We start from the raw sequence: 16,269 nt of genomic DNA, 5'->3' as shown, positions 1-16,269 counted from the left end.
AATTGTATCTTTAAAACAAAGATATCATGATCAAATATTTAATAGTGATTTTCACATGTATAACACCAGACAAAGTAAAGATTTTGCCATTCCCACTCATCATTCGGCATTTTTTTGCAAGAAACCTCAGTATGCAGGAATTAAATTTTTTAACAAAATTCCAGAACATATTAAGGCTGAACCATCATTCAATAAATTTAAAAAAATACTTAAGGATTACCTAACAAGAAATGTTGAATACTTTTAAGTTAATGACACTATTCAATGTATTGACTGTAATACCCATGAATAAAGAATTATCTGAATCTGAATCTGAATTGCAGCCACAAAAAAGAATTATAGGTCCCATTTACTAGAAAGAAGAATAAATGAAGGTTATGACCTGAAATCGTTCTGGAAAGATTTTTTCTATTCTTGACAGTATTTACGACATTGCAGCAGCTTGGAAGTCAGTAAAATCGTCAACCTTGCAAAAATCATGGAAGAAACTAATGGCGAGTGAAGAAAACAGCAATATTAGTGTAGAAGAAGAAGCCCTTCAAGATCAATCTGATGTAGATTGTGCATTAGCTTTAGCACAATTGGCAAGAACCGTCGAAGGGGGTGAGCAAGTTAATGACGAAAACATCAATGAATGGATGAACTGTGATGCTGAAGATCCCGGGTACGAACTCCTGAGTGATGAAGACATCATTAACAAAGCTCAGGGAGTCGAGGAAGAAATTTACAACAATGAAGAAGAAGAGATGCCTCCTCAATCGCGTGTTTCACATGAATCAGCTCTACAACACGTTGAACGACTTATTGAATATTTAGAGGGCGAAGACTTCGGGACAGTTGCAGACGATTTTACATTACGTAAACTTAGATCACAAATTAGGGTTAAGTGCCATAACAAAACAAAACAGAAGAAACTTACTGATTTTTTTAAAGCAAATTAATTTGCAGTTAATGTAATATAAAATAGTTTTATTATTTAGAGTAGGGTATTTACAGAACAGTACTGTATTTTCATTCCCGTCTATGTATATTTTTAGTTAGCTATGATGTACAGTACAGTACTACTAACTTTTAAATTGTTTGTACTCGTTACTGTATTAACTATAGGCTTACGTAACGGTATACAATACCGGTACGTAATGTTAACTTTGAACTTATTCCAACCTTTTAAATGTAATAAAAACTTAGTTATAAGTCATTAAATGTCCTACTTTGCTTATTTCGAGTTTTTCTTTGCCTTTCTTTACGTTTTGCGGATTATCCGCGAATCACGTTATCCGCGGCCGCCAAGCCACCCTATTCCGCGGATAATCGGGAGTTGACTGTATATAAATCATAAATAGTACAGCAATATTTATGTAAGATTAAAACAATAAAATTTGACACTTTTTCCACAGTCTCATGTTTGGGGCATGAAGAGAGAACCGATCAAGACTCCATTCCTGAACAAAGCCAAGGACTCTGACTTTGCTGACTCGCTCGCTCTGTTCAAATTGATCCTGAGGTTTATGAACGATGACTCACTCAGTGGGAAGAAAGAACAGGCTCTGGGTGACTACATTGCGTATAAGGTCAGTTTACTTTATATTAAAAGTCATCAAATTTAAGCTGTTTCATTTTGAAGTGAAATGATGTTATAACGTTGTATGGTTAAATCAATGTTAATCTATTTAGAACAACCAACATTCCCTGACAACCCTCTCTTACCAACCTAAAAGTGTTATTGGGAATTTACTAGCAGTTCTTAGTGGCAAAATTTATTTTAACTCTTATACTGTAATAATTTTAACAGTTTCCAAGTACATAGGCCTCTGTAAACCCCAGGTAAGGTTTAAGATTATAAATTAAACATGAATTAATGATATTAATCATACTCTAACGACTTAAAGCAAACATACCCAGCAGTGAACTTTGTTGAACTCTGATGTTTATCTGTTTGCCTCAGGGAATCAACAACGAACGTCTGCGGGACGAGATACTTTGCCAGCTAGTGAATCAAACGTGGCGCAATGATGTGGTAGCCAACAATGAGCGGGGTTGGTTGCTCATGGCCAATTGTCTGTCAGTTTTTCCCCCCCTCCCATCATCTCTATAAGTTTTTGCTCAAGTTAGTATTCAGTATATTCTATACATAATTGTCTTTTGGGGTGGGATTTATGAATAATATTTTACATAATTTGAATTGGACATTAAATCAAGATAATTATGTTTTTTTTTTTTTAATATTGAGCATTGATTGTGAATGTAATATATGTTAGACCAGCCCTTAATAAAATAGTCTGACAGCATTGAGGTAGTGTTGCCATATTGCTGCTGACCACCAGCTGTTCCCACTATGACATAGTTATGGCCAATACTGTCTGTTTGATTTACATGTCTGCATATTATTATATGAATGAACAAAACGTACATATATTTATTTATGATAACAACGGATGTTTGTTTATTGCAACAGTCATTTTTCATACATGTAAAACTGGCAACAATGTTGGGCTTGGTGTGTAGAGGAGCATTCAGAAGCACTATCTTCTATTGGAATATTTTGGAGTGGGCTGCTTTAAATTGATTTATTCATAAAATTAATATTTGTTTATGTACTCAAGACAAATATAAAAGATATTGGGGTATGTCCCCTCAGCAGAGTTCTGAGATGTGTAACATTTTCCATACTCTATACGCCCAGTGCTTCTGGTATCTTCTGAAAATAATTTTGTCAAATATCTATGCCTTTTATAATTACCAAGACTTTGATTGTACTGTAGGTTAAGGACTTAGTAGTACAGTCCGTACAGTAACTAGTTGTAACATAATCTCTGTGATCTGCTAGACAAACATGACTTAGCATTACAGATGTAAAATAATAATTATGTTATGTGGGAATGACGTTATTAAAGCGAGTGTAAAGCATGTAAAAAATTGTACAAATGTAGGTAAACCTAGATTAAGAGACATACATTTTGGTCCCTCTCTCTACTACCAAACTGAAATTACTACTGAAATATTTAATAAATTATTAAAATGTATTACAGACAACTGAATGTACAGAACAGTAAACTTATAGTCCACTTACTCCTCGCTTTAGAGATTAAGTACAGTTCAATAATATTTAGATACAAGAAAATGAAATAATAAGTCTAAATGAATATGAAGGCAGTCTAAAAACCTCTTGCAAAATTCAGAAACATTTTGAAAATTTTGTTACTTGCATGATTGTTGACCTGATTGAAATATGTACTAAACTGTGGTTTGTGTGTAGGTATGTGTCCGATCACGCTTATGATGGGTACAAGGCTATATGTCAACGCAAGCTGTTGCAGTCGCACAATCAGTGGGCCCGTAGCCTGCCACCCTCTCTCATGGAGTGGAGAGCCAATAGAAAGAGAGTCAACATGGCGTTACAGCTTCACTTTGCTGATGGTAACAGATGAACAGAGATTATTTTTAATAAAGTATTTGTGATCCAAAACAGAAAAATTACCTAACATTTCTGCATAAAGTATTACAAAGTGTCATATCATAATTGTAAAAAATTATAATTTTTTACTGCTACTGGTTGGTGAAGCGTTTTAGGCAAAAAAAGCTTAACACGTTCACGACGACATGTACCCCATCAGGTACACGTGGTTTTACACAATTGCAATCATGTTGCTATGCATTTCCTTTTTGCGTTTTTATTGTTTGCTTGTCTTTGTGGTTTTGTTAAACGGGAACACCCCATACTTAAATAAATACCTTAGACTATTGTGTGCCCCGCGGGGCTCATGATTGCTTAACTCTTTGAGTGTCACGGGTATTTTCCAAAGGCATATGCATAAAGTACCACGCTGTTTTTCGCATATTTGTAAGCTTTTGGGGAAACAGCTGTTGTAAAATAACTACCAAACAGATTTCCATCATTTTGTTGTTGTTTTCTTTCTTATTAAATGCAGAATATGATACATATCGTTACTGTACTATCTTGTACTACTCAACGGGAACTGGGTGAATGAAACTACGTTTAGCATACAATAATGGCCGCGGGAATAACACACTGGATTGGAGCATCGAGGTTACGGTTGATGACTGAGGTATTTAGAGGTGGGAGTAGGACAAGGAGGGGGGAGCGTCATCCCTTGGCCAATAGGATTTATTCATACGATATCTATTGCCAACATATTACATACACTGCAAGAATCGATATAGTCCTGCACTATATAATATACCACAGATATCACATCCCTCCCTTCTTAATTAGACACACAATTTTGTTACATTAAAAACAATTATATAAATTGAACATAAATTCTTAAGCACATAACCTGTAATACCCTTTTTTTAATACAAAATGAGAAGAATATTGTTATATCAACTATTGGAATAATTATAATAATAAAATATTGGAATAAAACACATTATAAATTCATTATCCGTAATACACTTGTTAAACTACTATTACAAATCTAGCCTTGTAATTGGTTTTCGCTCTCGTTGAGGATACCTGCGAACAGGAGTGGAACGAGCAAGTGGTGAACGTTGAGTAATAGGACTGGTGTAGGTAGTGTGAGTATGAGAAGCGTGGGGTGACATAGCTGTACTGGGGCGGACAGAAATAGAATGCCGCGGCGCATCAGCTGTGCGGTTACTGCCTACTGGATTGTCGTCGGCACAGTCAGAGCGCGCTGTCTGCTGGCTCTCAGCTGTTATTACCTCAGCTGTTTGATCTGTCACTGGAGCAGTGTCGACTGCTATCAGCTGGTCAACATGACGCTTGTAAACAATACCAGACGCCAACCTCACTAAATACATTGTTGCACCTGGTTGTTTTACTACACATCCTTCCACCCATCGCTCTTGAGATCTACTGTAATCTCTTACTAACACAGTTTGGTTAATTGGTAAAATACATGTTTTACTACCTCTAGCATAGAACTTTTGTTTACCTTGTTTTTCTTCAACAACCTTAGATAAATTAGGTCTTAAAATGTCTAATCGGGTTCTAAGTGGTCTACCAAACATTAACATTGCTGGTGATTCATTTGTAGTCATATGAATTGAATTTCTATAGTCAAATAATATCCTACTTAAAGCTACTTGAATATTTACATTTTCTCTGAAAGCACATTTCAGTTTAGACTTGGCATAAGCCACTGAGTTTTCTGCTTGGCCGTTACTTCTAGGGTAAAACGGGGCACTAGTTGTATGTTTGATACCATTGTGTTTGAGGAAATTGTTAAATTCAATTGAACTGTACGGTGGACCGTTGTCACTATGCAAAGTGACTGGTATTCCGAACCTTGAAAACAACTCACGAAAATGACTAATAGTCTGACTAGCGGAAGTTGAACTTGTCTCAAAAACTTCCAACCATTTTGTGTACGCATCTATGACAATTAAATACAATTTATTCTTATAATAGAAATGATCTGCGTGTATTCTCTCGAATGGTTTACTAGAATAGTGCCAATGGTGTAACTCACTTTTACTTGGATTCGGTCTTTCAAGAAGACAGGATGAACAACTGTTAGCAAGATTTTCAATATCTTTATCCAGTTTTGGATACCACAGATAAGCTCTAGCTACTGCTTTCATTTTTGTTATACCGAGATGAGAAGCATGGAGCTTGTTTAAAACATAGTTACGTAAACTATTTGGAATTATTACTTTGTAACCCCACATCAAGATACTCTGCTCAACAGCTATTTCCTCTCTCCTTACAAAGAACGGGTACAATTCTATATTGTCTTTAGGAATATGGCTTGGCCATCCATACATAGCATAGCCTAACACTTTTCTTAGTATTGGGTCTTTCTGGGTTTCAAGTTTTACTTGTTCACATGATACTGGCAAAGAACTCTCTTTTACAAAATGTAAATAGGTCCCTAACCCTAGCAATTCAGAACTGTCTTCTGATTTTGACACTTTCAATGGTAATCTACTCAGAGCATTTGCGCTGTTGTCATCTGATTTAACATATTTTATGTCAAAGTCATAACCACTGAGGTACAAAGAGTAACGTTGAAGTCTACTTGCTGCGAACACTGGCAAACCCTTTTTAGGTCCAAATATACTGACTAATGGTTTATGATCACTTCTTAACGTAAAGTGTCGTCCATACAAATACTGGTGAAAACGTTTGACACCAAAGACGCATGACAATGCCTCTTTGTCAATCTGAGAGTAGTTATGTTCTGCTTGATTTAACGTACGTGAAGCATAGCTTACCGGTCTTTCCTGTCCATTGCTATCTACAATACTTAATACAGCACCTATACCGTATGCACTAGCATCGGTCGTTAGTATTACTGGAGATTGCGGATCATAGTGTGCTAACACTGGAGCTGTACACAATAGCTCTTTGATTTGTTTAAAGGATTTTACACATTCTTTATCAAAGGAAAACTCTACATCTTTTCTTAACAGATTGTACAATGGTCTTAGAACTGTTGATATATTTGGTACAAACTTGCCATAGTAGTTGACTAATCCTACAAAGGATTTTACTTCTGTTACATTCATAGGTTCTGGAGCCTCTACAATAGCTTTTATTTTGGCTTCCGAGGTGTGTAGTCCGGTTTTGTCAATTGTAAATCTGAGGAACTCTATTTTAGAAGCAAAGAATTTACACTTGTCTTGTTTTACTGTAAAACCGACCCTTCGAAGTCGTTCACAAACTTCTCTTAGTCTACTAAAATGAGTCTCATCATTTGGACCGGAAATGATGATATCGTCCAAAAAACACTTCACACCTTGTAAGCCTTGTAAAGTTTGCTCTATTACTTTTTCAAAAATTCCTACTGCACTAGCTATTCCGTAAGGAAGTCTTTTATAGGCAAACAAACCCTTGTGAGTTGAAATTGTACATAATTTCTGTGAAAACTCATCTAGTCTTAATTTGCATATATGCTTGACTAAAATCGATTTTGCTGAACAATTCACCCTTTTGCATTTCTGCGAAAAGATCCTCTACTCTAGGTATTGGATAACGATCTATCTCTAGCTGAGAATTTAAATAATGAAAGTCGCCACAAATTCTAATGCTGCCATCTTTCTTTGGTACTGGAACTATAGGAGATCCATACTCTGAACTACTTACAGGCATCAAAACATCAGCGTTTACTAGACGCTCTAACTCTTGCTCTACCTTAGCTTTTAATGTGAAAGGCAATGGTCTAGGACTAGTATATTTGGGTTTACTATTTTCCTTCAGCACCAGTCTGATAGGATCACGATTACACTGACCTAACTCTTTAGAGAACACTTCTGGATACTCTGAAACTAACTTCTTTACTAAGTTATTATATTTTACATCATCGTCATTTTTAGCTACAAATAACTCTTCTTTATTCTTGAAAGAAATTACAATCCCTAACTCCTTGATCCAATCTCTTCCCATGAGTGGATGTGCAACATTTTTAATTACAAATAAACTCAGGACTTTATTTTGACTTTCATACTTAACATTTACTTCTAACCTACCTATTGGAAGTATGGGTACATTAGTGTAAGAACTAAGCTTTACATCAGTAGGTAACAAGTTAAGGAACTTTAGATTCTCGTGATAAAAGGATTCACTGATTATGCTTACAGAAGCACCTGTGTCAATTTCAAAAGATACTACTTTATTTTCAACAGTTACTTTAGTTTTCAAGGGATCAACCCTACTAGAGACTTTGGCTAATTCAAACAAATTACCAATACACTCTACTACATCTGTTTCATCGTCATTATTGTCTAGTACACTTTCGACAAAATGATGTTTACCCTTATTGAAATTACCCTTATTGCTGTAATGAGAATAATATTGTTGCCTGACTTACCTCTAGCCTGAGATCGGCATACCTTCTTTAAATGATTTGTTTTTGCCGCATTTATGGCAAACACAACCATAATATTTACACTACTTACTGAAGTGACCTACGGCGCCACAACAGTTACACTTCACTACACTAGTGCTGCTGGACTGATGTGCGTGTGTGGTACTCGGCGTGGCGTGGTGACGCGAAGCGTTGGTGTGGTGACGCGAAGCGTTGGTGTGGTGACGCGAAGCGTTGTCTCTCCCGCTGACTCACGTCCGTTGTAGTGACGCCTAGCCGATGACGTTGCTAGCCGATGGACGCTGCGAACAGAGCTGGTGTCATGGCTGCCTGGCGCCAACGTTGCCGCGCTTTTCTCTGCCATCTCAATCTGCGATGTCAGTTGAACAGCCTTGTCGAAGGTCAAATTAGCTTCTGACAAAAGTCTTTGTTTAGTAGATTCTGAACGGATTCCACAAATAAAACGATCTCTCAAATAGTCATTTAGACTAGCACCGAACTCACAGTATTTAGATAAGTTTTTTAATTGAGCAATGTACTGAGCTATACTTTCACCGGCATGTTGGTTACGTAAACTGAACTTATATCTTTCACATACAAAAGATGGAGTCGGATATAAATGGTCCTTAATTAGCTTCACTAAATCATCGTACGATTTTGTAGAAGGCTTATCGGGTGTACACAAATCCCGTAATAGCTTGAACGTTTTTACTTCTACCACTGTCAGCAAGGTACTCACTTTCTTAGAATGATCGATATCATTACAACTTAAAAATAGTTCAAACCTCTCTATGTACGAGTCCCACGTTTCTTCATTGGAGTCGAACTCACCCACGCTACCAATAATTCCCGTCATTTTTCTTGGTGCAATGTCACTGAATAACGAACTAATATCGAATTCGTACATTCACTTCCCTTCCTCCTAGGCTGAAACACTCACTTTGTTTACTGACGCCATTGAGATGCATGTGGTCGCTGACCCGACCGACGCCTACACGGTGCAGATCGCAATTGTAACAATAACTGCCGAACTGACCACTAAACACTCACTCCGATTGTCTCGTCGCCACTTTGTACTATCTTGTACTACTCAACGGGAACTGGGTGAATGAAACTACGTTTAGCATACAATAATGGCCGCGGGAATAACACACTGGACCGGAGCATCGAGGTTACGGTTGATGACTGAGGTATTTAGAGGTGGGAGTAGGACAAGGAGGGGGGAGCGTCATCCCTTGGCCAATAGGATTTATTCATACAATATCTATTGCCAACATATTACATACACTGCAAGAATCTATATAGTCCTGCACTATATAATATACCACAGATATCACAGTTACAAATAAAATTTGATTTATAAAAATATAAAAATTTCAGTATTTATAAAAAAAGTTTTTAATTTTGTATAAAAAGTTAAGTTTCAACCTAATTTGAGTGTATACAGTATTTTTAAGATTTTTTCTCTATACCATGATTAAGGCCATATAATTCTAAATAAAACCCATGTGTAATATCTTATTCTAGAATTTTAAAAACATGGCATTATATGTATTAACAAAATGCTGCCCGGTACTGACATTTTATAAACTGTACTTCATTTGTCAGAGTTTAGAATTTAATTAGTTATGATGTAGTTTTCCCAATAGCTCTAATAAAACGTCATATTAGTAAGTAATATTTAACTCTAATTTTGAACTTGTTATATGTTTTATTTTGGGTATCAAGCCTAAATTTCATCCTTGTACTCACCTTTAATGTCAATATTTGTAGCATTATGTCATAAGCTGGGATCCAGAATAACAAAATTTACGTTGTTCTTGCGACAGGTGAATCGGCCATGACCTCTGTAGACTCCTGGACACGTTGTGAGGATCTCTGCGCCAGTGTACTGGCATCGCGTGGCGTAGCAGAAATCACATGGCTGGACACTAGCGTTGGATATGGATGAGATGGGAGAACGTAACGGTTTGGACTACGTAAATGGATGCTATATCAGAACTGGAGTTACCCCCAGCCTTCCCGGTACACAAGCCTGTGCCTGCTATTAGTACTAAGGTGAGAAGTTAACAATACACTATATGAATTGAGACAGGCAAATTGATTGGACTATACTAGAGTTATCTTAACGGTCTAAATAAAATGTGAGTTAGGCAGAGAACTGGGTAAAGAAAGGGTCGTGAGAATTATGCCATTTTAGTGTGGATGTGTAATTAATGTAGACTTAATGTAGAATGAAGGTTTTGCCACCAGTTCCAAGAGAGAGGGAATGGTGACTATTGTCCTCCAAGATGGCCTTCACCAGACACAAATAATTTCCTTTTGTTTTTTTAAATTCATTTTATTCAAATTTATACATTGAAAAAATTATCCATCTCTTTACAACATGTATAACCAAAGACATAAGCAAAAAACTTCATTTTAAGAGAGCCATTTCGGAAAATTAACTTATGTTAATGTTATTGAATGCCAAAAATCTGTTGCTATTCTAAAACATTACAGTACAATTTCTACTCACAAACATTGGAATCACAAAACACACCACACAGAACTATTAACACGTTCACGATGACGGTTTATTTCTGAACTTTTTATTTGCTGTCGAATTTTTCAATAATAATTGCAAAAAAATCATAATCATTTTTTTCCCTTAAACATCTAAGTAAAACGACACAATGCACTTTACAAAAGCCCCGGTATATACCCCATTGGGTACACAACAGCAGTTGTAAAGGATCGTGTGTTCCCATCGGGGTACACATTGTCGTGAATCTGTTAAACAATTTGTACTAAGTAAACTCTGATAATAATAAATAATATGACTTTATAGTTCAGTTCAATTTTTGTCAATAAAATTATTCAACAATTATTAACATGTATTATTATAGGATTTACAAGGTTTTAAAACATTGTGACACAGTATTTCTGCTACACAATCTGATCTGATATGGATGCAGGATCTATTATTTTGTGTTGTAGGTAAATTTGTATGTATTGTACTAGATCTGTTGTGTGTTGACAGTTGCAGCCTGTGGACCCACCACAAGCAACCAGACGCCCCACTGTGCCCCCACCCCAGCCCCCGCCTGTTAATGTGGTGAGTATCTATTCATCATGGACAAACTGAGTGCAAACGGTCTAAACTAGATGGTCAAAATTCTAGTGTGCATTTTAGGTACTTCTGCAAAACTATCCACAACACTTTCTAGTAAACAGATGATATGGATAAGTTTTTGTGTATCCTGTATTGTTTTCTAAAGTGTATTATATTTATATATGCTATTAATATTGTTTTTGAATAAAACAAACTAAACAATTTATTGTTATTTATTATTTAACTATTGAACTTAAAATTCTATTTTTTCAGTACTAATTAAAAGTTGTGTTTTGAACATATTTCCTACAACACAAAATAAAAAATTGTATATAGTATTTTAAGTTTTATAAAAAGATACATAAGTAATTTCTTTATATTAAAAAGTAATATTATCACTTAAAGACACTGTATTTATTGTAGTTGTGTTTTATATTTGAAAAGTGTTCACTAGTGTGTCCAGGGATTATGTAAGCGTGATAAACAATGTTTTTCAACCAAGTCAGACTAACATAGCATTAATCTCTTCAGTTGAAATGTACAAAACATTATTTAAAACAAAATAATTGTTTGATCAAAGTAAATCCATCTGTTTTTTAGTATTTGTGACAGAAGGTGCTGCATTCACTAAATCCACAACCAAGTGCATTCTAATTGTTGGTAACATAAGCATATATTCCTAGAATTATAATTTGTGCTTGTATCAGGAAGATATTTATAATTGGAATTGTTAAAAATATATTTAGCAATAGTCATTAATAAACAAAAGTATCTGATCATAGTTGATTATTTGCTTAGTACTCATTTGGTAATTTGAATCTAATAAATGTAAGGAATTCTTATTGTGTATTAGAAAAGAATTAAATAAGTAGGTTAACTTTCAGGTGCCTCCTCCGGTCCCACATGCTGCCAAGGTCCGCTCTGTCTCCAGGGATCACACTGTAGACTCTGGACTCTCCAGGCATTCAGCTCTCAACGATCGCTATTTCGACAAACCCGGCCGTTCACGAAGCCTCGACAATCTGCTTTCTCCTGTAAGTATTCAGTTTTTTAAGTGTTCTTTCATTATTCTTTACAATTCCATTAACTTAGATATTAAATAGTAGAGGATTAAAATTAAAAGGCTATAAACTATAATCACATCTTCAATGTTTCACTAGACACAACCACCTAATAAGAAATTCAATTCTCAACTGGTAAACAATCAGTGGATGTTGTTAACACTTCAGACAGATTGGTAATTGTATGATTGAAGGGTGAGGTTAAATTAAAAATAATTTTATTCATAAAAGTAATATAATTTAAATTACAAAGCAATAAGACAAATAATATTCTCCACAACTTGTCTGTGTATGGAAAAGAGCTCAAGATGAACTGCAACCCTGCAGAATATGCCTAATCATCCACAAGGAATTGGGGATGACCTAGGGTGAGAATGATGTTGTCTGGGCAATTACAAAATTGCCCAACACTGTTTAACATCTTTTTACTCTACCCAGTGTTTGTCACTTGGTGTTGGTGTTACTTTTCGTTGTTTGTACCAGACAGGAGTAGTGCCAATACAAACAGGACTGAGAGTCCCATTAGGTTAGTTTGTTTGTCTTAAAATGCTGTGCTCCTGTATTTTAATAGTACAAAGTACCAACTGAATCTTACATTATTGAAAGTTCACAACTAATGAATATCTATGTGCGAATTAATATAATTACGGAGAAGCAAATAATTTTTTCTCCTAATGGAAAAATAGATGAAAAAATTGTGGCACCAAGCAATCAAACAATGAGCTATGTTGTTAGTGAGTGGCATCTGCTATTCTTTTCAAGGAGGATTGCTAATCCAAACTCAATTACCTACAAGGTCATAGAAAAAACTGTAGCTCCAACTCATTTTCTGTATAATTTGTTATATAAATGTGTTCTTATTCACTATGACCAAATTAAAGTGTTTACCAGCAAGAAAATTCTACAAATAGATTACAGAACTTAGTAAAAATCCATTTCACGGCAAGGATTAACACTGTAACTCGAATCAAAGTTGATTTTTTATCCACTATTGGCCTTGATGAGTTGTCTCCTTTATGTTCTTATGGGTAACCATGATAAAAACGAGAAAATCAAAGAGTAAACATACATTATGAAAGTAGATATTTTCATTTAGTTGAATTGCCTCCTATTGCTGAGTTAATGCTTGGACTGAACTGATTAATAATGAAGTTCTCTATAAATAGTTTTCATCATATGTTTATCTGTATTTCAGTGTTCATGTTTTGGTTTTGTGATCTGTCTGAATGGCAACATTAATACAGTACTTGCTATGATCACCAGGTGGCTCCGCCCAGTTCTGTTGGGTCCTCCAAACTGGATACACTCGGCCTGTCCCACTCCCGTCTAAATGAGAGGTACCACTCTATGGAGCGGATACAGGAGGTGGTTACAGAACTCAGCAAGGTGGAGGAGGATAACCTAGAGTCTGTCAGTCAGAGGGGCGAGAACAGAAAGTACAGCCTCACGGGGTGAGTGGAGATTCACAACTAAAGATTCTTTATTGGTCTTCACAGATATTTAGAATTAAAATATATCAATCTACTGATAATGAAGTTGTATAGAAGTTTTGTTTATAAATTCTCATAATACGAGTAAACACAATTTTTTAAACTAAATTAATAAAGAATGCTGATTGATTCAATTAAATTAAAAAACAGCTCATGTATTGGAACAGATTTTATTACTTTTTGCCAACTAATTAATCCATTATTTGAGTAATAGATAAATTGTAATTTTTAGAAGAAGTACACTGTGGGAAAAAAAAGTGGGACAGTGTAGACTAAATGGTTGGCAATTGTGCTGTGCCTTATTGTACTAGGCAATGGACACTTCTTCTGTGAGTTTCACAACTTTTTCTGTGTTCAGTGCTGTTGTTGACATGGCATGGGAGGGTCAGGCTCGTTCATAGTAAAATATTTTGTGTAAACCGTTTCATTTGCTCCTAGTTTGTTTCTTATGGTAAATTTATTAAATTCTATATACCTCTTCCACATTTTCAAAACGCTGTCCACTTACGTCTGTCTTAATTGGTGGAAACAAAAACAGTAGGCTTAGGGATTCATGTAATTGTATGTTAAAAAACTGGTGCACTTAATTTATTGCATGAGTGTATACATTGTCATCATGAACAATTTCAGGACGCATGTTTCTGAGCAACCATTCTCGTCCACAAACCATTCAACAAAATTCACTGAATCAAGTTAAGTTTCTCCAAATAACTTACTTATTTCTTTAATGATCCATGGTTGATATTTAAGAGAACAATAATTCAACATTGGTAGGATCTTTGTAAATTTTGAACTTTCTCATTCATTCAATCTGTTGAGTCTTTCCTGTACTGCTATCTTCATAAGCTATTTTCTTAGCCCTAACTTCACCTGGTTAAATAAAACATCTTTACTTTACATTTTACTTTTACTTTATTTTCAAATCTTCAACAGTTTCTGTAGTGTTTTCTTTTTTGAAAGATGGAAGTAAATTTCATATCAGTGCACTGTTGAATTAAACCACAAAAAAGAGGAGTGAGGAGATATATTCTGCAAAATTATTATAGTACAATCAGATATAGTCTTCTCAGCCAGTGTCACCAATGTCACTGAACTCCATTCAAATAAATTGTGTGGTATTTTCTAAGCACTGTTCTTGTAACACTTGCCACTTGAATTAAATCAAAAATTTTCTCACTGACTCATAAACTGTGACAATTAAAAGTTTTCCATCTGATCGCAGAGCTTCCTCAGACGTCCTGGTCTCCCACAACCAGCTGGAGTTTGACTTCCCAGAACTGAGCACCAGAAGTGAAGACGACAAGGGATCTTACATCAGAGGCCACCCCAGGTGCGGTGATTCTTTCCTTTTATATTTGCAGTATTTTTTTATCTCTCATATCAAATGCAAAATATACTAATAATTTTATCTGAAAGATAAGTTTCCTTATTATTTACCTAAAGAAGCGATAATTAAACTCATAATTTGTTTGTTTCTAGTTAATGTTGATGTAATCCATGACTCGCAGTTCAGATTTTGTGGATAAAATAAGCATAGAGTGTATTGAAATAATAATATTGGAAGAGTTACAAATAATACTATTAATCTTCTGAATGAAATATACAATAGTCACTACAACACAGCAACTTGAGTGAGAAAGTGCTCTCTCTCTTGCACTTCCTGTTCTCACACCTTATTTGGCTTGATTTCTAATTGCTGATGTTTGTAGGTTCATCAAGTCACAGTATGCGGGCAAACGAGCAGCACCGGGCAGTCACTCGAGTCGAGCACAGATTGAGACACGACACTCAGACAAATCCGAGTCGGGAGTGAAGAGTTCAGCCTTGAGTGATACCAGTGAGGCACCTTCATTAGGTCAGTCATTAGCCACTCTTCTCCACTCAAAAATTTAAATTATATTTCTATATTTATACATTTATAAACTACAATTCAGTTTTTACACTTCTCAAAAAAGTTAAATATGGTGTTCTGCAGGGATCCATATTGGGACCATTGTTTTTCATTATGTACTTAGATGGATTGCCGAGAGTTGTAGGTCAGTCAGCCAAAGTCAGTCTTTATGCTGACGATATGTGCTCTAATATCCAGTAACGTTAAACAATAAAAAAAATAACATTGCAATTGACAACAATATCTTTGAAGGAGTGCGAATCACAAAATTTCTGGGAATTAATATTAATAGTTTACTAAGTTACAATCTTTATGTTGTAGATGCCTGTAAAAAAATAAATTCTGGTCTTTAAAGCATTGAGAAAAATATGTGGTCAAAAACCTTAAGGATGATTTATTTCTCCTTAACTCACTCACATATAACTTATGGACTCATTGTCTATAGTACCACATCGCACAGTATGTAAATAAAATACTTATTTTACAAAAAAGCAATCAGAACTATACTCAATTTACATTGGTTAGATTTTATAAAGGGCATTTTTCAGAATTAGAGATCCTAACTGTTTTTGGCCACTTTTGTGATATGTCTGACGAAAATGGCCTTGCTATTTAAAGGCCTCAAAAAATAAAAGTTTTAAATATTGGTTCATGTGTTTTGATGTAAATAAGTTATCAAACACAGAGTACAATATAAAAAGACCTCTTCAAAATCAATCTAAAATGGTTTACTGGCAGTCTCCTTAACTTTGATGGTTAGGTAGTTGAAGAGCCAGTCTGGTAAGGATTAGAAATGTGTTTTCGTGAGATGGCAGTGACCAATGTCCAGGTCTTGTCACCTACGATTGTTGTAGCTGTGTACATTGCTTCAGGTAGAAAGGGAATCCAATTTATCCTTTACATTGGCCAGAAGAGTTAGTGTATGTAAAAAGGGAGTAGT

The 16,269-nt window shown here is 35.3% G+C and overlaps 1 protein-coding gene across 1 annotated transcript in view; it reads left to right on the top strand.

Annotated features, from left to right (window-relative positions):
• LOC124355741 (unconventional myosin-XV-like) overlaps positions 1–16,269 on the top strand; it is a 94,100-nt gene that overhangs the window by 54,067 nt on the left and 23,764 nt on the right. The window contains 12 exon segments of the mRNA XM_046806898.1: positions 1,398–1,571; positions 1,946–2,068; positions 2,070–2,107; positions 3,257–3,417; positions 9,623–9,708; positions 9,710–9,775; positions 9,777–9,851; positions 10,822–10,881; positions 11,772–11,921; positions 13,212–13,399; positions 14,661–14,768; positions 15,148–15,293. Of these exon segments, the coding sequence (XP_046662854.1) occupies positions 1,398–1,571; positions 1,946–2,068; positions 2,070–2,107; positions 3,257–3,417; positions 9,623–9,708; positions 9,710–9,775; positions 9,777–9,851; positions 10,822–10,881; positions 11,772–11,921; positions 13,212–13,399; positions 14,661–14,768; positions 15,148–15,293 (1,375 nt within the window).

This window comes from Homalodisca vitripennis, chromosome 2, assembly GCF_021130785.1.
Source record: "Homalodisca vitripennis isolate AUS2020 chromosome 2, UT_GWSS_2.1, whole genome shotgun sequence".
Classification (NCBI taxonomy): Eukaryota; Metazoa; Arthropoda; class Insecta; order Hemiptera; family Cicadellidae; genus Homalodisca; species Homalodisca vitripennis.
This window is presented reverse-complemented; position numbering and strand designations above follow the sequence as displayed.